The 23,032-nt window shown below is 34.9% G+C and overlaps 2 protein-coding genes across 5 annotated transcripts; both read left to right on the forward strand.

Annotated features, from left to right (window-relative positions):
* The first annotated feature begins 288 nt into the window (after positions 1-288).
* On the forward strand, positions 289-6,488 carry LOC121329679. The gene is made up of 4 exons (XM_041275385.1): positions 289-666; positions 1,366-1,499; positions 1,883-1,969; positions 2,364-6,488. The coding sequence occupies exons 1-4, from the start codon at positions 558-560 to the stop codon at positions 6,486-6,488; spliced, it is 4,455 nt and encodes a 1,484-aa protein (XP_041131319.1). The 5' UTR covers positions 289-557.
* Positions 6,489-7,196: 708 nt separating this feature from the next.
* Positions 7,197-22,245, forward strand: LOC121330105 (melanoma inhibitory activity protein 2-like). Of its 4 annotated transcripts, XM_041276375.1 has the most exons (25): positions 7,198-7,469; positions 7,620-7,726; positions 10,613-10,744; positions 11,277-11,298; positions 11,449-11,537; positions 11,643-11,714; positions 12,316-12,426; positions 12,696-12,767; positions 13,307-13,411; positions 13,649-13,771; positions 14,032-14,122; positions 14,400-14,443; positions 14,541-14,631; positions 15,249-15,387; positions 15,478-15,579; positions 15,775-15,835; positions 15,968-16,003; positions 16,207-16,274; positions 16,424-16,506; positions 16,753-16,887; positions 17,460-17,618; positions 18,588-18,716; positions 19,105-19,166; positions 19,559-19,745; positions 21,064-22,245. In XM_041276375.1, the coding sequence occupies exons 1-25, from the start codon at positions 7,268-7,270 to the stop codon at positions 21,243-21,245; spliced, it is 2,604 nt and encodes an 867-aa protein (XP_041132309.1). In that variant the 5' UTR covers positions 7,198-7,267; the 3' UTR covers positions 21,246-22,245. The 4 variants fall into 4 exon arrangements, with proteins under 4 accessions (XP_041132310.1, XP_041132309.1, XP_041132312.1 ...); XM_041276376.1 differs by lacking the exon at positions 17,460-17,618 and having other exon boundaries at positions 7,197-7,469; XM_041276378.1 differs by lacking the exons at positions 7,198-7,469; positions 7,620-7,726 and adding an exon at positions 8,535-8,670.
* Positions 22,246-23,032: the final 787 nt, after the last annotated feature.

Here is a 23,032-nt window from a genome sequence, read left to right on the forward strand (position 1 = left end):
CATGTAATATTGATTTTAGAATTTAAAATAAACATACATGATTAGATGATGACCGAGTAGAATTTACTAGCGTCCTGACAGACTAAATTAGATGCCAAGGGCAGAGCATCAAACATATTAAGATTTGAAATCAAACATATTAAGATATATATATTATATATATATATATATATATATATATATATATATATATATATATATATATATATATATATATATATATATGTGTGTGTGTGTGTGTGTGTGTGTGTGTGTGTGTGTGTGTGTGAGTGTGAGTGACCAAAAAATTCTACACAATTAGTAAGCCTAGGAATTTACATGATCACCGATACATTCCTTTTTGCTGATATGGCAAGACCAGAAATAAGTTAATCATTAAACTTTTGCACTCAGCAAGAGACTGATTTATATCTAGAGCACTCTGCAGCCTGCTGCAGTATACACGCGAGCGTTTGGCAAACTTGCATGGAAACTTCCTCAAGTACCGATTGTTAACCCCTTGTTCATGTGCTGTTTAGTTTGTATTGCCACATCGTAATTCCTATGCCTGTGAAAACATGGCAGTTCGGGGGATTTTGCTTTCAGCTCTTTTGGTTTTGCTAATGTCGACAAGAAGTCAGGGGCTGCTGTCGGACTTCAAAACATGCGGAGATGCCGAGTGTGAAAGTAAGTGACAACATACAGTACAGTACCTTACAGAGTTCCAGCAGAGGGTTAAACTATTCTTACTGTGCTAATTTGTATTCCAAAAACAATATGATGTGTTGGCTGTGTAGTATTAATTATATTAGTAATTAAATGTATGAATTAATATAGTAGGCCTACATGTTTTGTTGGAAATTCATTTGACAAAACCATATAATATAGGCATATTCGTACGTGTCAAATCATTAACATTCTTTATCAGGTCCAATGGTGCATATTACAAGTCATGTCTCTCGATTGTGTACCACTGATTTAGCAAATAGCAGGGCAAAGTTCACAAAACCAACTAAGCCAATAGTCGAAACGAGTAAACAGGGATGTATAAATACTAAATAGCTATTGAATTCAGTTTGAAAAATAAAACGAAAAATGTGTAGTATTATCTTGCCTGCCTCATACTTAAGTTAACATATTGATAAAGACTTGTGGTCCATATCTTTGTCAAGTTTACTACTTTCTTTTTAGCACAACTTTTTAATGCATGTCATAGTATCAGTATTTATACATTTGTGTGCTTTGGAGTTCACTTTGCACCAAGGAACATTGTTGTATATGACAGTACAGTAGGGCAATATTTTTCAGTCTTCATAGTATAATTTAAAATTGTTTGCTCAGGTCTTTAAATAACTTAAAACTTGTTCATATGTTTTTTGCTTTCAGGTTTAATAAGCCGTGTGCAAGCCATAAGAGACCACAAAGGTCCAGACTGTAGATTCCTAAACTTTAAATCTGGTGCTGTGATATTTGTATATTATAAACTGTCAGGACAAAGAGATGACCTGTGGGCTGGCAGTGTAAGTATTTGGTTGAACTAATAAACAGTATCTATTGGGCTATTAAAAGTCAAGGACATATACTACAGTATCTGACCAAAATAGTTTGTATAAACAAATGTCGCCAAAAAGTTGCAACAGTAGAGCTTCAGCAGTCTGACATTGAACCGAATGACTGATTCGATTGAACTCAAACTAAGAGCGGAACTGCCTCTCATCTGACTTTTGGATATTGAAATCCATAACCTTAAAAAAAAAAAGGAAAGACCAAGCACTTGTCATATATTTTATCGAGTCGTTCGTCTGGTTCAATGTAGCCTGTAGTTACCACTTAACTATATACATGTAATCACTTGTAAACATTAGTGCTCTCCAAATTATTATTATTTTTTCTAATGTTGTAGATTGACAAACAGTTTGGCTATTTCCCAAGGGATGCAGTGCAAATTGAAGAGGTTTATGTATCAAATGAAGTTCAGATTCCTGCAAAGGTAATACAAACACACACACACACACACACACACACACATATATATATATATATATATATATATATATATATATATATATATATATATATATATATATATATATATATATATATATATATAATCCATTTAAATGCTATTCCCCAAATAACGATTTAATATTGTTATCCCTGATTTGTTATTAAAAGTTCACTTTTATAAAATAAATTAATCAAGGTCATTTCTTTCTCATAGCTGTAGTTTTGGATTTTCTGTTCTCAATTTCTATTGAACTGGAATGCATTATCTTATAAAGCAGTTGGTACCCAACTTGAACGTTATTAACTCTCACTATGCTTTGTAGTTAACCTAATAAAACTTTAGGTTGGTAAATTAACAACTACTTAATTCATTTTAGGAAACTGACTTCTTCTGTCTTGATGGAGGTGGGTATTTCACTGAAAGTGAATCAAGCCAATTGGAGAGCCAGGAACCCCATAAGCCAGAAATGCCTGCAAGTGAAACAGGAAGTTCAGTAACAATTGGTTCTGAACCAGAACAGGATGAAAATGTAGACTCAGGAAAGGGGGAACCTAGTGACTCAGCTGAACAACTGGATCAGGTTAATAAGGACCTGAAGGTTGCAGAACAAGAAGGGTCTCATTGGCTTGGATCTGGACTTACTGGATGGCTGGGTTTAGGAAGCCAAGAGGATGATGGTGAGAAGAAGAAGAAAGTGGAACAAAACTCATTTAAAAGCAGGAGGATTGCCATGGATTTCAGTGATAATACATTTCAAAGTGACATAGAACAAGAGACAGAACCTAAAAAAACTGGCTGGTTAAGTGGACGTTTATCAAACATAATGAATTTTAGAGGACAGGCACCAGAGATTTTATCCAATAATAAACCTGAAAATGCTGATGACAAAATTACAGTGCAGCACAGAACAAAGGCAACTATTACTAATACAGGAGAAGTGGGTGAGATGGAAATGGAGCAGAATTCACAGGAAGAAAAAGCTGCAGGTGATGGGTCAAAATCTAACTGGCTTAATATTGGAATCGGTGATGTTTTAAGCTTTAGTCGGAACAGCTGGAATGGAAATTCAAAACAAAAGGATGGCACACTTAAAGAAAAATATGATGGTCAGGTTGAAGATGATAAAATAAGTAGTGAGGGAGAACAGGAGCTCAATCTCGATGAGACGTCAACACAGATTGGAGAACAGAGGTCCATTGTTCCAAATACGGAGAAAAAAGATACAACTTCACACCCTGACAAAGAAACTGTTGAGGGAGAGACGAATATAAAAGGCGAAAAAACAGGTTGGTATGGTAATGTCTCTAATATTACCCTTGGGTTTGTCAGGGAACAGATGTCAAGACAGGAAGTACATGTTTTAAAAGATGGTGAATCATCAGAAATAGCTTTAGAGATACAAGAGCCTGATTTAGGGGAAGAGGTTAAAGTAAGCGCTGAATTTACAGATAACGGAGAAGAAGCGGAATCTCAGTCTATGCTTTCTGTAGGGGGTATTCAAAACATGTTTGGAAGCCTAACGTCAAGGTTTCAGCAAGAGAATTCAGATACCAAAAAAGATCTCCCAAAAGAGGACGCCTCAGTAGAAAGCACAGAGCACAAGAAGTTAACAGAATCGGATCAGGATGTTTTAGACAACATGCATCCCATGGAGAACTTACAAGAACAATCAATGTCAGACTCTATACAGGTACCTGGTTTAAATGAAATGGAAGAAATGCTAGAAGGAGATCAAGGTGGTGAAAATGAAATGGGCATTCCAACAGCCAACAAACCAGGACCTGAACATTGGGCAGAGCTGGATTTTCCTTTTGATAGTAATGTAGGAAACAGTGTACAGTTCATTGAGGAATTAGACGTAGTTAAAGAAGGCACTGGCAACCACCACGATTTTCAAGATGTTTTTATTTCAGACTCAGAAGATCCAGTAACATTAACAGGAAACAGAAACCATTTTAGCAAGGAAGCTGATCTTCCAAAAGACAATGACAATGATATTAAAAAAGAAGCAGAGCATGAACAGATTGAAAGAACAACTCCAGAACATACTACTAAAAAGACTATACTAAACCTTTCTGAAGGATCTGTTGTGTGGAAACCAAGTACCAAGTCACATCATGATCATTTAAATGATGCTGGACTCAATAAGGACGTTTTCAAAAGTGACACTGAAAAACATAGTGCTCTGCAGGATAAAGAACATGCAGAAACCATGGTGAACCATAATTCAAAAGAAACTATACTTTCTCCTTCTGAAAGCGCATTATTCAATAAAGAGTCAGATCCATTATCAGCTACAGACTTTACTAAACAACTGCGACATGAAGACGATAATCAAGATCAACTGCACTTAGTTTCTAAACAGGAACACAACAGTCACGCAAATCTGCCGGGTGACACAGAAGTTGATGGAGGGATTCTTGAAGCGACTGATACAACATCCTCACTATCACTGAAGGAGCTTGTTAGTTATAGTGATGCTTCCATATTAGTGCAGGAAGAAGGATTAGTAAAAATGAATTTTTCTATAAAGGCAGGCTTTCAAAGTCAGGATCAGCCTTCAACTGAAGCAAAACCAAAGGAAGACGATAAAAAGATTAGAAAGCCAGAAGATGCTGAAGAAATAATGAAGAGTCAGCACGAAATGTTAAATGAAGAACAGCTAAGTTGTTGTGACTCATTAGCTCATGCAGATAAGTCGTTGAACCACTTAAGCATTAAAGATATGTCAAACATGTATATACCACAAACACATGACAGTAAAGTAGTAGTCCCACCTGAAGAGAAAAAACACAATGTAAAAGATAAAGACCAAGGTATTTTTGAAAGCACAACAAAACATCTACCAGAACTTCAGTCTTTAGAAAAGTCATCTTTAGATACCAAAGATCATTACGAATCTGTGAACAGTGACAAAGCACAGATGACACCAGTTACTCAAGATACGCTGTTAGAGTCTAGTTTGAAACCTGAAAAAACAATTGTCATAGATACATATCAAGTTTTTTTGCATGAAACCAGTAATGATCATCATGATGGTGACAACGATAAACATTCTTTAGACAGTAAAAGATTAAAACTAGATGCAGATTCTGAAGACAGCAGTCGTTCAAGCCAAGAGCCAGTATTGTTGGCACAAAAACAAACCACTGAACATGGGATCAGCCCAGTGATAGAAAGTGCAGCTTTGTCTCCCGAACAAACTGATACAAAAACACTTGAATCTGAGCCATTCGCGCAGCATCAAACTAAGATTACAATATCAGAGTCTGTTTCTGTCCCAAATCAGGAAACATCTGTATTGCATGTTTCTGAGGAAAGCCCTTATGCTTCACAAGAGTTAAATATAGTTGAAGAACGATTACTCTTAGAAATGAAAAATGAACAAGCTTGTACCTTAAATTTTGAGCAGAAACTCGGGACTGAAATCAAGCGGGCTTATGAGAAGCTTGCTCCAGATAGTCCTCTAGTAGACCATAGTTCCAGTACTGAGTGCCCCCTTGGTGCAGTTCTAGATAAATCTTTTGAAACTCACAATGAATACTGTGGCAAAACTCTTGATGAACAGCATCAAACAGGTAAAACAAACATTGAATCAGGGATTGCAGGTCTTCATCCTGACTTAATCAAAAAAGAAAATGTGGTCCTTGATCTACACAAGCTACCTAAAACTAACGATGTTCATAGTGAAACGAGTATTGGTAAAATAGAAAATAAACAACCTGCTGAAAGAGAAGGTAAAAACAAATTAGATTCATTTAAAGATGGGGTAGATAAGACACAACATTATTTGGAAGCCAAACGTGAGGACGATAACCCAGTTGTTGACAAGAAAGATTCAGGTCAAATTGAAAAAGAACCAAGTATTAACCATGTGGAATTAAATAGTGATGAGATAGAGTATAGCGATAGCTTGAAAGACGAAGGGAGTTTAGGTCTACAACCACATGATCATAGTATAAAATCAACATTTTCATTAGAGAGTGAAGAAGAAACAATCTTATCCTCAACCTGGACAGCAGATTCACTCCAAGAAACTGAACGCCAGGATCAGATACATACACCAGTTCCCAAGGCTACAAACGCTTTTAAGGATCTTAGAACGATGAGAAAATATATGACTGTGGAAGATATCAAGTATCTGATACATGCATTTGGATATCGGAAGCTTCTATGGCTCGACTATTGTCTTGACAATACGGAGGCAGAACTTTCTAGCCAAAATGACGAAGACGTTCTTACTTTAATTTCTGACTTTGAACACAGTCTCAAACATTATCAAGGAATCATTTCTGCTTCAAAAAAATCAAGTGTTCAAGAAAACATAAAAGGAGACGGTCTTCATGACAATAACATGGCACTTCAAAAACTAGAAGGTCTTCTGTCTACCCTGAAAAGTAAATACATGGCAAAGACATCTGTTAGAATTGAAGACCAAGGTACTGGTTACTTGATGTATTTGCTAATGAGGAATGTGCATGTTGTGGAATTTCACAGTTGACTTAAGTATTAATGAATATATATTTGTGTAGTTGTAGGAAGTACAAGACAGTAAGACATTTTTAGTGCTCCACACAGGTCAATGTGTGTTTATACAAAGATATTTCCTATTTCTTAATGAAGTAAATGCAAGTTTTGTTTATTTATTATTTTTAATCATTTTACCCCTGATTTTCTCCCCAATTTGGAATATCCAATATTTTATTCATATTTTGATGTATATGCTGAATTTCCACCTCACCTCATTACTGTTCTGAATCAATTAATTTTGTAGCAAATGTAGTATAACTGAGCTATAGCAGTGCTGTTATTTTAAACACAATTGATTGCTATTACTGTTTAGATATGTAAATTGCAGGAAAATTTACAACATTACATTTAATATGTAACATTTTATAATTTAAAAAATACACAGGCACAGTACTGCTATAGCAGATCTAATACGCGCCAATGTAAATTATATTGGACACAATGTAAAAAAAAAAAAGATTATAAAATTTGTAAAACAAATGTTACACATACACACACACACACACACACACACACACACACATATATATATATATATATATATATATATATATATATATATATATATATATATATATATATAAAATTTTCTGTCACCGATAAAGAAAATGTCTATTATGTAGAATCTTAGGATGGTACCACAAAACGACTTGCGTCTTCTATTTTGACCTTAATGGAGAACAGAAGAGTAGTGATCAAGGAGCTAAAATAACTGAAGGGACTAAAGAAGACAGTACATTGAGTTCTGTAATGGTAAGAAGCAACAAGGGAGATGAAAAATCTGTTAGTACAATTGGACTTCCCAAAGGTATTAAAGATACTACAATAATCTTGCAAACAGAAACAGAACGACCTTCAGAGAGTGTTCAAGAAGGAAAATATAAGACTTTAAGCAGGAACACAACATCCCAAATTATTTTACAGTTAAAGGAGGACGCGTCTTCAAAAAACGGTATGTAAAAAAAACCTAAATATTGTTGTGCTTATATTATCTAAGAAATATATTGTTCCAGCAATGTTGGGTACATTTATTTATTTGCTATGCTTTATCCTTGCAAACAAAGGAAAATTCAGTAAACCATTTTTTTAAAATATATTGCAGACCAAACAGAAGGCGTGTCCGTTGTGGGGAAAGCATGGCATGCCATGTATGAAGCATCTAGCCTTCTTAGACCTCTCTGGCCATGTGTTCAACATTTTGCCAAAACGGTAAATAATGTTTTATTAAACTGACATTCAATCTACAGTCCCCATTATTGGCAATCTGACATACACTTGAAACATATGCCATATTACTGTAAATAAAGTGTAGGGCTATCATAGGCAGTCAAGATGACATTGAATTACTGTGACAAGTGTGCAAGGTGTTTCGAGTGCTTAATCATTGGGTCATGTTCTTCTCTTTCTGTAAACAAAATTACTAGAGATATCCACTATAATAGAAAAGGCATCTGGAAAAAAAAGGTTACAGATTTTGGGTTGTATAACATTCTGTTTATGCGGTAGCAGTACAAAGCATCCTGCTGTTATGACTACCTGGACTGAAACTGACATTACAGAATATATGTCAAGGGTTGCATAACAATCAATCGGTAAGAAGTGGTGCATTTACACAAAACTGATCCCAATATTTACATAATCTCTTTATCATTTGTATCTGTAGAGTTGTACAAAAGGCCCAACCGGCCTTGCAATAAGATAGATCAGTAGTGAACTTGCTCTTCGGAATGCCACTCCTGCTTGGCAGTAGTTCCAGTCGTAGTTGAGGGAATTCCCGTGTATTTCGTCTGGGTGTATCAGTTAGTATTTAAATTCTTTGAAAGTGTTTTCAGTCTCTTGCTTGTTGTTTCACGTCACTACTTTCACTTTGCGAATTTAGTTTGATCAGTTGTTGAAAAAAAAAACAAACAAACCTTGATTTCTATTTTTTTTGGAAAATCCTGTTGGCTGTCGTTTATCTACCAGCGCCACCCCTTTCAAATCAGATGTCGGTGATCAGTTTCATCTGAATATTTGACCTCACTGTCGGTCGTTTATTTTTAACTGGATAGCACAGGGGTTGTGAGTCTTTTCTTTAATTTTCCTCTCGTTTGAAAGCATGTAAATGGTTAATGTGAATAATCAAAATGACACTTGACGAGGTCACCGCGGAGGTAAGTATTTATAAACTTGACATGTAATTATGTGTGACGCCAAAGGCAGGTAGTTGATACGTGGACAAATTTGATATAGCTATTTGAATTGTGTTGGATGTCGGCTCTGTGAAAAACATGTATAATCAGGTTGTTGATCCCACACCTTGCGCTACTAACTTCACTCATATATATATATATATATATATATATATATATATATATATATATATATATATATATATATATATATATACAAAATTAACATGTTGTGAGAACTTGCAAGGTCAGCCCAATGATGGCATTCTCGAAAGTCTAACTACTAATTTGAGAAAATTAGCATTATGTCAGATAACTACCGGTAATAAAAAATAAAATAAAATGAAACATTAGAAAATTCATCATTATTTATTTTTGCAGTTGATAGTATTTTAAATATGGAGTAGAATTACTCCATATAATACAAATACAGTGTATTTTCTTGTTTAAGGCATACTGCATATCCTGACTGAGTATGATAGACTGGCCTTAAGAATTACGTTAAACAGAAAGACAGTCTTTGTAAATATTACCCCTTTGCGGATTATAACTAGGCAAGTTTGTAATAATTAGCAAGTTGTTTTTCAAGCTGTCCACATTATCATCACCGCCCGAGTCAGGCAGTCAGTGGAAATGCATTGGTGACGCTCGGAACAAACCACTTTAAACTTAGTGTACAAAAAAGGGGGGTCATTCTTAAATAACTCTTTGTAATTGGGCCAAAGTGAATGTAAGACATATATACGCATTTATCGTAATTATCTTATTATTCTATATATTTTAATAAAGATTATAGCGGAACGGTTGAAGACTGAAAAATATGGTTTTTTTTTTTTGTTTGTTTGTTTTTAATACTTCTTGCATCCCTGTAGTATTTACATTAAGACATTCCTATTTCCGCTGCTGTAGTCGAAGCTCGTCCGGTGACTGACAGCGTGATAGATTGCAGAAGTGGATGATGATTTTATATCTAAAATATATTTATTTAATAACGGATACTAACAATGACAGATAAAGGAAACAACGATTTAGTCGGAGCACCCACAGAGGAACCCGGTTTTGCCGTGGTAGCCAAATTGTACTACTCTCTAGCTTTAGAGAAAGTGAAAGATGTAAGTGCGGTACCCTCAGAATTGTTTTTAATATTAACGTTTCCTTAATTTTGAAAGCAGGTGTAAGTCATTTTATCCTGGCTTTGAGCTGTGTGTTCCATAAGTAATACTTGTTACGTTTTATTAATAACAGTTGTATAAAATAATCGTTTGCTTCTAGATCTGTAATAACTTATTTTAATTTGGTCTCTGTAAACATCTTTGTTGAAAGCACCAGAAAAAATATTTGTCTGCTTGTCTTGAATGCGAAAGCCTAAAAATCACGTGGGAGACTCATTGTTAAGAGCTGTGCTGGTCAGTAATTGGGAGACTCATTGTTAAGAGCTGTGCTGGTCAGTTATTGGGAGACTCATTGTTAAGAGCTGTGCTGGTCAGTTATTGGGAGACTCATTGTTAAGAGCTGTGCTGGTCAGTTATTGGGAGACTCATTGTTAAGAGCTGTGCTGGTCAGTTATTGGGAGACTCATTGTTAAGAGCTGTGCTGGTCAGTTATTGGGAGACTCATTGTTAAGAGCTGTGCTGGTCAGTTATTGGGAGACTCATTGTTAAGAGCTTTGCTGGTCGGTTATTTTTATGGAATTGACCGGGGTCTTCCATGATTGTATGAATAATACACAGGAAGTGTACATCCAGTACATTTTTATGGCAACTAATTTGACTATTAATAAATAATTCATGTACGGTTCACATGGTAACCTATTAGGACTAGTGAAGAAAGCAGGACTGTTAGCTTTTTTGTTTGAAAATCTAGGGTAATCATTGTGACAACTGTCAGTTTTCCTTATGTTTGATTTTTTTTTTTCTCCCCCAAGGCTGTGTCATTGCTTCCAGAGGACATGAGACCTGGCCCAGACCTGCATGGATTACCATGGGAAGTGGTGATAGTAACAGCATTTGTGGGAATATTGTCTGCACTTATCATTTTTTGTAGAGTCTGTCAATCTGTAAGTTAATCATTTTGCTTGTATGTTTTTTTTATTTTTTATTTGAATAACATTGTTTAGAAAAAAAAATCATATTATCAGTTTAGTAAGTGTACTGCAATATAGTCTCTGTTTAAATGTGAAAATAAATATTTATCCAACTCAATTACATTTTCAGAGAGGTGATGAGGAAGTGTTTTTTTATCTAGTAAGATGATGATTCTTAAATATGTCCCGCAAATGTGTTAATCATACCAAATTGGCACTGGCCTGCCCCCTCCAGATGTTCCGTGCTTGGAATGTGTGTATCCAAAAATCTTAAAGTATAGTACGATGATGGTATGATGACATCTCAATTCTAGAAAAATGACTCTCTGTTCTGGTTGCCAAAAATAGTTTAAACATATTGAACATCATTATTGATTGACTTTTGGTCTGAGAAATTGGGTAATAATTATATTCAAAGTTGTTCCAAATACATGAAGTAACTGAGATATTTAAAATTAAGAAATATCATAGATCTTAATTTTTCTTTTACTTTTTTGTCTTGCAGATTAAAAGCAGATTACGTGTTGGTGAGTTGTTTGTATTTTAAAACAAAACTTTCACTTATTTTAAACCGGAAACTCTTTTAAAATAAATTAAAAATATAATTTCAGTCTATTCTTTGTCTACTGTAAAATACTGCTTTATTTTATTTATTTATTTATTTATTTTGTTTTCAGGAAGGGAGAAAAAACTTGCCACCAAAGTGGCTGAATTACTTGAAGAAAAATGCAAAGTTCTTGAAACATTCAGTGAGTGCAAACAGCAAGTAAGTTGGTCAACATCCTTTTTGTACTACCTTTTTTTAAAAAGATTATTGTACTTGCTGCCTTATATTGAGTTTTATTTATACTTAACATTTTATATTTCACAGTATGAAAAACTTGATGCAACCTTGAAAAATGGCAGCCATTCAGAACAAGCTTCAGAAAGAGAAAATCTTCAGGTAACCCTCAGTGTAAAAGTGCACTGCACAATTTCTACATGATAAAATTGCCCTGCCCTGAATCCAACTTCACTTCCAAATGTGTCCTTTGCTCCTGGTTTGTACTGGGGTTAAATTAAATTAAAAAGAAATCAAGAAGTCTCCCGAACACTTTTTAGTTTCAGCTTCATGGTTTCCATTTCCTCAACCAGAACTTGGTGTTGGTAAGATGGCCAAGTTAATTCTAAATGTTAGTGTATTGAAGCTCAGCATAGCCCCATTTACAGAGGACATATGTCATGGTTAGTATTGCTCAAAGTGTAGTGTAACTTTTGTTGTGGGGCAGGAGAGTGATCATTGGTTTTAGGGAGTTTTCACTCTATTTATAGGAGTTAGTTGTATCCTTGTTTTGAAATTACATCCACCTAAATAACAAACATACGGTCATTGTTGTCTGTCTAATTGTTGATTCTGTACAAAAGTGCTAAAAGTTCCCAAGAATACAAGACAGAAAGACAGATTTTATATTTATGAATTCAAACATAACGTACTGTATCTGTAGAAAAAAATCTTATGTTGCAGATGAAACAAAATTCATTCTTTTAATTTTATGGCATTGCAGGTTATGTCAATGAAATTGGAACACTCTAACGCTGAGTTAAAAGAGCAAATTGAGCAACTAAAGCAGGATCTGGATTCTCAGAGAACTACAAGATCACAACAAGATGAACTGGTACGGTTTGTTTTATTTTAATGATTTTATTATTTTTTAAAAAGATTTATAAACCCAGTAAGTATATTGGGATACATATTGGCCTTTCTTTCATCTCTAATGGGCAAGTCACAAGTAAATTGCCCCCTCTGTAGAAAATGTGTTGCAGCCTTTTGTTTTTTAAATATAGCCAAGATAGACAATGTGGGTGCAAATTAAGTTTTATTTGTTCAGATTGGAATTTATTTTAATATAAAGAGAAACGTGATGTGTTAATTTGATTTCCACAGCTTGCAGAAATGCAGAGATCCTTGAAAAGTTTAGAAGAAGATGCAATAGGCCTGAAGTCACAAATGGAGCAGGTATTTGATCCGCTTTGCATAACTTAATGTACTATGTGTGTAAAATTTAAGAAATATATTTAAATACCCCTATGGGAATACATACTATTTATGTGCCGGATTAATAAACAATACAGGCAAAAGTGTTTTTGGCATTGATCCCTGATCTAATGTGGCTGCTGAGCATTGTTATTACCTTTTACAAACTAGATAAACACACACTTATCTCCAGATATTGTATAAATGAACATGTAGTATTTTTTACTGCTTTGTAAGGGTTTATAAAATATTATGTCATTGTTTTAATAATTAAAGTGATCTGAAACTTTATCAGAAACTCCACTTTTATAATTTATAAAAGAAAAAAAAAAAATCAACAGATTTTTTCACATTCTGTTCTGCTTTCGTGAGGAGTTGGTTATTTTTGGGTTACATTTCATAAACACAAAAATAGCACCGAAGAGCTAGTGAATGTTGTTTTGCCTGCCCGCCTTGTTATTTTCATCATATGAAACCTGTTTCTAAAGATAATACAGATATTTTCAAAAAATATTTTTCAGGCCCAAACTACATTAAAAATCTACCAAATCAACATTGAACGGCTGCAAACAAATCTACAAGCTGCAAAGGAAGAGAATTGCCAACTTCAAGAAAGCAAAGCACAGGTGTGTTGAAACACATTTCTGACATTCACCTTTCAGCCACCCTACAGGCTTTGTCTTATTACAATACTTTGAGTTTTCTTATTTTGTATAAATCTTTACATTCTTGCTTTGGTTTTAGAGCTGCAGTACATTGTACACCAGATTAAAGTGTTTTTTAGACATCGTGTGTGTGTATATATATATATATTTTTTTTTTTTCTCTTTATGCATTGAGACTGAACGTTGTTGTTTTTCCAGCTTGTGCAAGAAGCTGAAGGATGGGATGAACGACTAAATGAACTCACTGAACAGATTAAGATGTGTGAGGAGTCTCAGAAAGACATGCAGGAGGATTGCTCAAATAAGGATGTGCAGATTAAGGTAAGGACTCCTATACACTCTATGTATGTAGAATATAAGATGCTACTGTATAGCCATAGTTCCTGTAATGTTTCAGTTGTGTTAAACAATACAGAGCTTATACTAAAATGAAGATGTTGAGAGTCTAGTACAATATATTCCTTAGCATTATCAAAAAAGGGTGGATATAGAGTGAGTGCTCAAGACTCAAATAGAAGTATCTCTGCTCTGTGCCAGTTTGTAACGGGATTATAATCCCTTATTTCCCTTGATGATCAAAGAATCTGACAGACTGCCTGCTCAAGATGAAAGATTGGGATTCTGAGCTGGAAGATGACCAAACGACTCAAACCGAAAATGGAGATTACTTAGGTACAATTTATTTAACCTGCAATCCTGATTAAATTGAACTATTATCATAGTTTTAGTTTAGAGAAGACCTCAAGCGCTAAATGAGGTCTTGTAGAATGGGTTGAGTCTCATTTCATCAGTAGCCAAGATTTCTAATTAAAATAAACTTTTAGTAAGAATTTTGTTTAGGTCATACTCTCAACATGCATGTAGAAAATGCATAGAAACTGTAAATTAAACTGATGTACGATTTACTATTAAACATTTATATATGCTTTTTTTACCCTCTTGAAAACAGATCATCAGAAAGAACAAATACAAAATCTTATTTATGCAGTGAAGGTACGTTTTACTTTTTTTAACCAGCACCACCAAATAAAAAATACACCTGGTGATTTTTAAAGAAAAGTTTTACTAAATGACTGTCACGCCTTTTCAGCTGCATGCTGGGCTGAAATCCATTGAAGAAGATAAAAACAGGATTTTCACCAAACTAGCTGATGAAGAGAAAGCAAAGGAGGATCTCAAAGGTATGTTGCTGAGATAATGGTGATAAAGGAAGTCCTCAGCTGGCTGTATTGGCTGGGGGCTCAGAGAGCATTACGATTGCCATAGGGATGGATAATCGTATGATAGATTGCCTCACCAGGTCACAGTGCCCCAGTAGAAAGGCATCAGACAATACCAGGTGGAGTCAGTTCAAGCTGAACTCTATCCTTCTAGATTCTTGACAACATCCACAATTTAGGTTGCAGTGATAAAAGGTGGTTGGCTAGACAGTAGAAATGGAGGACACCTGTTGATTTTCAGTGGATTACAGAAAATTGGGTATTTTAAAATTGAGAAGAAATAGGGAGAAATGGAGGACACCTGTTGATTTTCAGTGGATTACAGAAAATTGGGTATTTTAAAATTGAGAAGAAATAGGGATAAATACCTAATTGGGCACTCGTTATAAACGGACAGTTTGGCCTTCTGAGTAGAGTCTAGTTTTATAATAGAAAATACGGCTAAAAAAGCAACATTCTTGATAAGTGCAATATGTTCCATACTTTCTTTCCTAGTGGTTTGAGTGTACACTACCAGAAAAATTTGTCCCTTGAAAAGAATGTGTTTTTTAAAGATTATTGACCCTTTGTTTTCTCAGAGCGTATTGAAAAGCTTAAGAATGATAAAGACGTGTTGCAGTCTGAAAGTGTGAAGTACACAAGCGAGGCTCAGAAACTACAGCAAAAACTCAAGATCATGACCGACATGTATCAGGAAAATGAACTGAAATTACACAGGTAGGTAGTCAAGACTCTTTTTTTTTATGTACATATTGTCTGGATATTGTTTTTCCTACTGACAGGCTTTGATTCATTTGCATTGTATAGAAAGCTGACTGTGGAAGAAAAAGAACGCACGCAGAAAGAGGAGAAGCTCACCAAAGCAGATGAGAAAATTACCCTTGCAGCAGAAGAGCTTAGCACTTACAGGTAACACCACTTCATACCACCAAAAGCTTTAATAAATACGAATAAAGTGTCCTTTTACTTCAGCCTAAGCTATATGAAGCAATAGAAGGTGCCTTTTTAGAAAGAAAATATCTAATGAGTAAAACTGCAATGGGTTTTGTCCCTTCACCAGCATGTTCTCTTCTATCATGTTGTTTTTTTTTTTTCTTGTTGCAGACAAAGAGCTAAAGACCTTGAGGAAGAACGAGAAAAGACTAACCAAGCCTACAAAAACCAGGTTTTAATCCTTTTTTTTTTTTTTTTTTTAAAAGATTTGTGTATGCCTTCCCCTTGATATAAATATTTCTGTTTATGTGCAAATATCTGGCTGGATTTTTTTTATTTTCTTATTTATTTTTATTTCCAATAGATTGCCTCTCATGAGAAGAAGGCACATGATAACTGGGTAAGTTCTGCCTATTGTTTTAAATATCTGAAACACAACAGACCTCAGAAATGATCATTACCCTGTTACATTGTAATACAAGTAATTACAGTACTATCTGTAAACTTTTTTTTTTTTTTTTACTGGAAAGTGAATGTAGTTCAATAAATACAATATTTTGTTTAAAAGAATGTACATTTCTAAGATTTGATTTTTGTTTATAGCTGGCAGCAAGGGCAGCTGATAGAGATCTTAATGAAATAAAGAGAGAGAACTCGCACCTCAGACAGAGGTAAGTAATTACTGAAGCCATACAGGGAGTTTCTAACATTTTATATTTACAAGAATGCTACTAACATACTTCTTAATTACATATGTACATTATTAACCTTGGAAGCGACTATGCAAGAAACACTCTTGAAATGGCTATTCTTCCCACAGGCTAACTGATTCACAGTTTAAACTGGAGATGTTGGAGAAGGACCCGTATGCTCTTGATGTTCCAGGAAGACCACCGTTCAGAGGTAAAAATATTTCCCTACTTGTAATACTCACTTTTGTCTTGTTTTGTACCATTAAAGCCTGTAGGCAAGTATAAAGGCACATTTTAATAGAGGGATTAAACACTGAAATTAGTAGCATCCATTTGTTTTAAGTGAAATTATTCAGAACCAGTAAAATGTCATTGTATAGGAAACAGACTAATTACATTGGCCTGGGGGGTTAAAACCGAGAGCTACAGAAATTAAACTTACTCCAATAATTTGTAGGTGAAAGATCCCCTTTTGGACCTTCACCTTTGGGAAGACCTGCATCCGAAACAAGAGCCTTCCTTTCTCCACCAACGCTGATGGATGGTCCGCCCAGGGTCTCCCCACCGTTTCTTGGAGTGCCCGGCGGTAGAGGTGTAGTATTTTGGTGTAAACAGTTTTCGTTTTAAATTAGCTAGACAAGAATATATCATGTATTATTGTTTGCTGCTTGTTGCTTCTATGTAACCCCTAGAAATTAAAATACTTAATTGCCTCCTGTTACTGCATAACACTGTGAAGTAGTTCTCATGAAAGAGCATATCATGCTAAATGCATAAAACTGAGGCATTGCTATGAAAGAAACATATAATGTATATCTGCTGTTCACTGCTGTTTGTCAGCTGACACACACAAATATTGCACATTTAGAGGATACCACACAATGAGCTATTACGTGACTAATCCTCAGTTATATTGCCTTAACACAGAAGCAAGGATCTCTTATGTGAAGGCTGTTGGAGAAATAGTACTAGTAAGCAGTTAGGATTATTCTAGCTAAAGCACCATTTAGGAGTGTGCAATCTGAGCCACCTCCTGTGCAAACAGAACTCCATACAGTAGCATACAGTATATTTCAACATCCCTAACTTTTGACAGATGCAGTATTTATGGAATACATTAGTGTTTGAAGATTAACAAAAAGCTATTTTTTATATTTTTGTTAGCATCAAGAGGTCCACCAAATCATGCAGCTCATCCAGTTCTTAGTGAAAGTTTGGACCCAAACTGTGACAGGAATTTCGATAACTACAGCACTCATTCTGACAGTGGATCATTGTCTCCTACATGGGAAAGAGAACGGAGGGTTCATGTACCCCCACCAGGTACAGCGATGCTCAGAAGTATTGGCATCCTAATAAACAAAAACAAAAAACAAATCTTTGTACACAAACATTTACTGCATCAAATATACACTGAGCAAATCGCAGTAATCAATTGTTCATTTTAAAATGGACATCTCGTTTGGCTTGTGCAATTGAGCCTGCAGATATCATGGTGACAGCCCTTCTGATCAGCAGAAATCCTGTGTGAACCAGATTTAATGTTCCCGGAATTCAGTGTGGTTTCTTTTGCTTTTCTTATGCTTGCTTAGTATTTTAGTAAGCGCATAAGCAGTCTTAATCTGTTTGTTTTCTCTGACGTCTATGGCTGTGTCTCCTAACTTTTTGTCTTGCTCAATTTTGTGTCTCTTTCACAAAGAGCTGGTGGAAATTCTTTGGGCTTTACCACTATGAATAGCGCACAGCCACTTACTGTAGAAAAGCTGACCTAGCAGACAAATTCTCCCAGAACCCAACTGATTAACTGGTGTGTTCCAGAGATTTCTAAAACACATTGATTGGAAAACAACGCTATTTAAATTGTGGCATAAGCTGAGTAGTAATCAACTAATGGTTACATAACATTCTAAGTACTTCAGATCATATATATTTCCCAAAATTGAGTGTCTTTTACAATACTTAAATGTTATTAATTGTGTAGAATGAAAAACGTTTGTTTTCATTATTATGAGGGTGCTAATACGTTTAAGCATCACTGTATATTGCACTTCTAAGTTACTTGACTCATTTTCTCACAGTACTGCAACCTGCTAGTGTTTCACCTTGTATTTCTGTCTACTTCTTCTAGTATGATTGTCACACTGTCCCTTAAAATGAAATCTCACTGCTCTCAAGATGTTCTAATTATAAATTACCTTTCTTTCCCTAAACTTGTTTATCCCTCTGTTTTGTATGAGTTTGCTCAAACAGATGCAATCTATTCAGACTTCTCTTTATTTGATGTGGTAACAGGATACCCCTACCCAGACCCCACCTTTCCTTACCGAAGACCTCCCCCAGAGAGGGGATACCCCATGCCTCCCCCGTCAGGAAGATTATCAGGACCAGCTGAAATACGTGGTTACAGCCCGCTTTCAGCAGGTAACCCATTTTGATGAATGTTTAATTTGAGAACTGGTACAAGCATATTTTGAACATTGTTAATAGTCTAAATTAATTCATACAATATTTTATTTTTATAATGGTTGTACTGAAATATCATTATCACTAAACTGACAAATACATAGATATATCATTTCACTGTAGTATGCCCCAAAAATTGGTATATGTATTTCACCCACAGCTGCACATTATGAAATTTGTGGTGTATGTTACAGTTCAATATGGAAACATAAAATGTTGTCTAAGAACAATTTGTCAAAATAGGGTTACATCAGAAGTGCAAGGACTAACACTGATAAGTGGAGCAGATGAATCTATCATACATAAATACAGTATTTTGAATAACTTTTCAATTTCTTCTTTTTAGATGGATCGTATCTTGTAAACAGTTTAGACAATTCAGGGGCAGCTAGAAATGAAAACAAGGATGTAAGTAACATTGTTAATTTGTTAGTATAATGTAGAACATTTAAAGTAATTTATTATTTTAGACATTAAAAATGTGTTTGCCTGGTATTTTGTTTTTTTGATAGTGAAAACAACTCACCAAATCATTTTATTCTGTTTATAAAATGCAGTCAATGTAACAACTAGACATAAACTACTGTCTAGTTGATGTAAATGTATATATTTTATAATTGTACACCCCCCCAAATAAAATTCCACAAACACCTAATGGGGGAGGCATTTGTGGAAGGTTTTACATTTCTAGATTTGTCTTATGGTACAATCGCTGGCAAGGGTAGCAACATGAGTATGCATAGTATGAAAGCAAACTATATATCTATGTAACTGTTTATACTGATGTTGTGTCTGTGTAGAGTCTCTTGTCTGGAGATCTGCCTCTTCCCTCTGATGCTGAGTTAAGGATGGACCCTGGTTTTGGGCCTCCAGTGATGCGAGGACCTCTTCTGCCAATGGATCCAAGAGGTCACTTTCCTCGTAGGGGTCCATATGGACCTCCAGAGTTTTTGCCCCCGAGAGGGCCAAGTGGTCCTCTACTATGCAGTGAGTGTCTTTTGCTTTCCTTACAATTCTGTTATGTCAACTGGAAGTTACTAAGATTAATCCATACCCAAAACAGGCTACCTCGTTGACCTAGACGCAACATAATGTATTACAGACTTTACAGTTGTAAATGGTAATGTAAATGTTTTTATACCATAAGAGCAAAATCAATAAATAAGTGTATTTAAAAAAGTAAATAAAATTAAAAAAAAAACAACTAGATTCCTTGCATTTTTTTCAGTTGCCAATACAGTAACATATAAGCAAATAAAAAAAAAAAAAAAAAGTATACATTTTTTTTTTCTATGTAGACAAGCATGTGGGGGGTGCAGGTTGATTTGTTATTTTTCTTAATTGGGCTTCCAATTACTGAATAACAACTACTTCACAATAATGCATAACCTTTCACCGATACGTCCTCTGAAAACGCACCAAATCTACACTTTAACGTAAAGCTCTGTAGCAGCTAACATAAATAATCAAATAAAATGAATTATTCAAGGTTGATATACACAGAAGAATATACTCCTAAGAATTTGTCCAAGCAGTGAATTTAATAAACATGCAGCCAATTATACAACTAACATGACACACAAGATATTATCATAAGCAAGTTACACAATTACACAATTAATATTACATGCAAAAATGTCACGATAAGCAGTCAATATCACATGCAAAACTAAAAACTAAGGTACCAAGACCAATGTATTCTGCTAAGCGTTCTTTGAATTATCCGTAGTGAATTTTACTGACATCCAACTAACAGGCATGCTTAATATCACACCGACCAGAGAGAGAGAGCTTATTATAGGAACACAAGTGGGTATACTTAATCTCTGTTTGTAGAAAGTCGATGTTTCTGATTCGTAGAGCAGCGTTTGTTGTCCTTCACGATGTCAGGGCTAACCAGCAGGAAAAGTTTTCTTGAGGCTTCAATTCCTTATTTCGGCATAATCTGTTGCATAGGTATTTACGTACTGGAGAGCTAGGGTAAAGGCGTTTTGCCTTTTTATTCTCTTTGCACAAAGGCAGAATTCAAACTTCCCGCTGGTTGTTCTCATTGGCTAGGTGTTGTGCATATTCTTTTGTTAAATGCAAATTGTAATTTCCTTTTAAAGACATACTATTTGTGTAGGCTGCATAAAAACACAGACACATTTTTAAATATATAGCACCACTTTGTGATCTACAAATAAAATGATTTACTTCAAGCAATTCATTTTTAATGATCTTTGGTTTACGTTTTAATGTGCGTTTGCTCTAGCATTATCTCCTCCCTTGACAATCCTCTTTTTATTTCCTTTGTGTTATTTAGTGCGTGGCCCCCCTCCACCAGGAATGTTCCCTAGATTCCCTCCTTCTCAAATGCATCCTGGATACCCCCCTGCAAGGTACCCAACAGAAAGTGCAAGTGAACCTCCACCCAGACCGTCTCCTCCCACAAGTGAACAGCCCGGAGAACATGCAGCCCCACCACCACCTCGGGATATTATTTGAACTAACTTCTGGACACTATGTTCTTGTATTAAATTAAACGGTGGATGTAGTCCAGTTGGGTGCTAGATTTGCCACTGTCTCTCTTACTGTGGAAATGTCATAGTACTGATTTTAAAGCGGTAGTCAGCCTATATGGACATACAAGAGTGATTTGATGTGCACCAAGAAATGACCATATTGGCCCAGTGCGATTTAGTGTTCAAGAAAATTTGAGTCACATAATGAATTCTTTGCTCAGTACTCAAACCTTCTATACTGTAGCACGGGGATGTTTCATAGACTTGCCTTGCTGTAAGAAACAGAACCACATGTCTGGCTTCCTGTAAATCTTGCATACAGTTAAACTAAAGTAGCATGTAGAAGGTTTATCCACACATCCTTGGCTTATCTAGCCAACAAGTTCTGAGTATTAGTATTGGCACAGAAAATAAATGTGAAACAAAATGATGCAACAACGGTCAGATATTTTCATATTTTTTTTATTTTAATTTTGTATTTGGTAGTTAATTTTCCATGTGATTTGAACATTTTTTTATTTTTTTGTCATGGTTCCCCATTTTTTGCTCTGCAACCATACTAAAATCAGCTAGCCAACTAGATAACCCACAAAACGAGCACATATACCCAGAGCAACTTGCCAGCTTTGCACATGTAATGTTTCAACTCTTAATTATTGCTAATTCATAATTCTAATTTTTAAATTGTTTCAGATTTTTCTGAATTGTTGCACTCAGGATTTTTAAATATATGTAGAGAATTTGTGTTAATGTTGACAATAGATTTGTACAAGAGTCCCTGTCATGCATCATTTTAATATAGTGATTTTTTTGTTTTTAATCCTTTCAATCTACAGGAGTATAAACTGTTATTGATGTGCTCAGTTTTACACCTTTAAACAGTCCATGTTACATACTGCATTGTATTTATGTATACAGTTGAGACTGGGAGGATACTTTAATTACATAATTGTGTATTGTTAAAATAAAGATTTATTACAGACCTTTCACGTATTCAAATTTTAATGATGTTTTTTATATATATATATATATATATATATATATATAAAATAAATAAATGTGTGTGAAAAATGCAAGTCAACTCAACAAAAATTGAGAACATGTCTACTGCACCAAAAACATAGGTCTGACATCTTCAAAGTAATTTACAATACCAAACCTATTCCAAGTACTACAAATAGAACCAAAACAAGACATGACATAAAAATGAACTATCTTGGGAATCCTAAAGTGATTGCCCAGTTGAGATTTAACTAGGTCACCATGACCTACTTATTCTGGCCTCAGATTAGATGGACAGTATCTTCTGAACAGCTCTGGAAGCACTTTAACTTAGATCAATTTATGGATGTTCAATTGCTAGGAGGTATTACTGTACTTGATAATGGTGAACCACTTCACCATAGAAAAGATACCCGATTGGTACAGCTTTTAAAATCTTGGAAACTTCTTCCAAGGTTGATACTCTATTGTAAGTCATGGTCTTAACCTTTCAAGGTAACTTAGACACATTTTATTTTATGAAAGATGTTACTGTCACTAAAGACTCTACTTAACACCTAAGGATGAGAGACCTAAACCTGTTTAAAGTATTACATACTTTCACAGTATTAGATCAGTTGCATAGACTCTAGTGTGTAAGGGCATGTTCATAAAACTGGGGCAGTGTGTTTGGTTTTGAATAATGCAAACATTTGCATTGATGAATATATTCTATTGCATAGGCATTTCTATTCCACATTTTACTGTAAACATAATCTGTCCAAAAAC

The sequence above is a fragment of the Polyodon spathula genome, chromosome 17, assembly GCF_017654505.1.
Source record: "Polyodon spathula isolate WHYD16114869_AA chromosome 17, ASM1765450v1, whole genome shotgun sequence".
In the NCBI taxonomy this organism is placed as follows: Eukaryota; Metazoa; Chordata; class Actinopteri; order Acipenseriformes; family Polyodontidae; genus Polyodon; species Polyodon spathula.

Excerpts from the sequence above, each read along its gene's own strand:
- LOC121329679 (XM_041275385.1), top strand. The coding sequence starts at position 558 with ATGGCAGTTCGGGGGATTTTGCTTTCAGCTCTTTTGGTTTTGCTAATG. Across the intron at positions 667-1,365 it reads CGGAGATGCCGAGTGTGAAA|GTTTAATAAGCCGTGTGCAA; the intron begins GTAAGTGACAAC and ends TTTTGCTTTCAG. Across the intron at positions 1,500-1,882 it reads ATGACCTGTGGGCTGGCAGT|ATTGACAAACAGTTTGGCTA; the intron begins GTAAGTATTTGG and ends CTAATGTTGTAG.
- LOC121330105 (XM_041276375.1), top strand. The coding sequence starts at position 7,268 with ATGGTAAGAAGCAACAAGGGAGATGAAAAATCTGTTAGTACAATTGGA. Across the intron at positions 15,388-15,477 it reads AATGAACTGAAATTACACAG|AAAGCTGACTGTGGAAGAAA; the intron begins GTAGGTAGTCAA and ends TGCATTGTATAG. Across the intron at positions 17,619-18,587 it reads GGTTCATGTACCCCCACCAG|GATACCCCTACCCAGACCCC; the intron begins GTACAGCGATGC and ends ATGTGGTAACAG.